Source organism: Microtus oregoni, unplaced genomic scaffold (assembly GCF_018167655.1).
Source record: "Microtus oregoni isolate MIOR12 unplaced genomic scaffold, Mior012 000080F_ref0000499, whole genome shotgun sequence".
Lineage (NCBI taxonomy): Eukaryota > Metazoa > Chordata > Mammalia > Rodentia > Cricetidae > Microtus > Microtus oregoni.
In genome coordinates this window covers 2,798,121-2,800,157 of record NW_024544538.1, presented here as the reverse complement: position 1 = coordinate 2,800,157, position 2,037 = coordinate 2,798,121, and the positions used below count along the sequence as shown (strand labels likewise).

The 2,037-nt window shown below is 57.4% G+C and overlaps 1 protein-coding gene across 1 annotated transcript; it reads right to left on the bottom strand.

Moving 5' to 3' along the window:
- Positions 1 to 286: 286 nt before the first annotated feature.
- LOC121441682 (carboxy-terminal domain RNA polymerase II polypeptide A small phosphatase 1-like) lies at positions 287 to 1,680 on the bottom strand. Its single transcript, XM_041642898.1, has one exon. The coding sequence runs from the start codon at positions 1,678 to 1,680 to the stop codon at positions 898 to 900; it is 783 nt and encodes a 260-aa protein (XP_041498832.1). The 3' UTR covers positions 287 to 897.
- Positions 1,681 to 2,037: the final 357 nt, after the last annotated feature.

The window sequence follows — 2,037 nt, the reverse complement described above, 5'->3', positions numbered from 1 at the left end:
TTTTGGATGAACAGAGTAAAAAGGCTGTGACAGCCGGAAGACCAGGCCTGTGACCCCTCACAGCCCAGCTTGTTCCATTTAGAAAACAGTAGTTTTAAAAATGTACAAATCCTTGCCCTCCCTCCCCCAATTTCTGGGCCCAGGGAAGGGGTGAGGGAGGAGTGTCTATCCCCACCCCTTCCTCGCTCCTTCCTTTAAGAATCTATATACACATATACATATTTATATGGCACCACGGGGAGTCCTGCCAAGCCCCAGGCTTTGGGGAGAGTGGGAGCTGAAATGATACAGGGTACAGCCATCAGCCTTGGACGAGCTGAACTGGGAGTGTTCCCTAAGGAGGGTCCCCTCTTTTACAAGTGATAATAGACTTTCTCCCTCTCTTCCCTGGCAGAAACTGCTGGGCACCATCATCCCAGGGAGGAGGAGGGAAGGGGAGAGGCTGGTTCCTCCAAGGTCAGCCTAGGTCTGAGAAAAGCTGACCAGCAAAGAGGGTTCTATGCAAGGCACTTGGTGTCCACTGTTCCCAGACTGGGGATGGGGGCAATCCAAGGCATGGGGCCGCAAAAACCTTGCCCCTACCCCCAAAGCAGAGCTGGGGTATGACACCCAATTTGGCAGCAGAGAAACATGGCAGCATGGAGAAGACAGAGGGGCGGCAACAGGCAGGGCCCCCCAGGTCCCCTGAGAAGAGGGGAAAAGTTTGAAGGCACTGATACAGGGGCCAGGGGCTCTCTGTCCTCCATGCAGCCTGGCAGGGGAGACACCCTCTTCCCCAGGGCCATGGATATTGCATAGCCCATGAGGTTTTGTTAACAGCACAGGCAGGCTCCCACAGTCTGATGGGAAGAGGCTTGGGCCTCAGTGAGGGGCAGATCCTGGCCCCAAGACACCTCACTAGCTCCCGGGCCTAGGCTGCCTGAGCACTGAGTAGACGTTGTCCACACGGCTGAGTTGCTCGAAGAAGGGTAAGAGATCGTGTAGCTCAGTGTCACTCATGTTGTCAAACCAGGAGGCTACTGGGACAGCATTGTCTGGATGGAAGACGTAGGAGGCGGGGGAGTTGTCTAAGATGAGCACCCGCTGCAGGTCTCGGCCCAGCCTGCTCAGGTCCTTTACATAGTTTCCCCGATGGAAGACACACGACTCTCGAAACAGCCGGGCACGGAAGGCTCCCCACTTGTCCAGCAGGTCAGCTACAGGGTCTGCGTACTTGGTAAGGCTGGCAGTGAACAGTACACACTCAAAGAGCTCGCCCATACTCTGGAGGAACTCATCCACGTGGGGCCGCTTCAGCAAGTAGACCTGGTGAACTACCCCATCAATCTCCACGGGGATGATGAAGTCAGCATTGCTCACTGGCTTGAAAGAGCTGTGCACCAGGGTCTCGTCCAGGTCGATGACCACGCAGATCTTGTCCGAGTCCTGGGCCTTGGCCTCGGGAAGCAGGTACTGGACCTGGCTCTTAGGGATGGCGCCATTTTCCTCCACCAGCAGGGGAGCCCCACTGTGGGCAGGCGGAGGCTCCCCATCATCTCGGCAGACACAGCAGAAGAGCGAGTGGAAGATGCCCCGACTCCGGGGCTTCTGGGAAGCTGCTGACTTCTGGTCACCTTTGCCCCGCAGCGGGCCCCGCGCCTCCTCCTTGCTGGTCTGAGTAATGACAGCCGAGCTGTCCATGGGGCCCGGCGCGCTCCACTCCGGCCATACTCTGGCCCCGGCGCCCGGCCTCCCCACCACCACCCCCCCACCCCCGGCTCGGGCAGGAATCGGGGCGTGGGGGGGGAGGGGAGGGGGGAGGGGAGGGGGGGAGGGAGGGATCCCCCCTGGTATGGTTTCTAATTAATAATCTGAAAGTGCCTAAGCTGTCATTCTGAACAAATGCTGTTGCAACAGAGGCACAAGCTAAACTGTGGCTCAGATCGCCAGAACTTGAACCTGGAATCCTTGCAGCATGTTGTTCCAGGTGTAGGTGGGGAGATATATGCATTTCTGCTCCACTCTATTTCCTCTTTCTCTCCAATCATGCTGCACCCA

Coding starts and splice junctions, on each gene's coding strand:
- LOC121441682 (XM_041642898.1), bottom strand. CDS start 1,680: ATGGACAGCTCGGCTGTCATTACTCAGACCAGCAAGGAGGAGGCGCGG.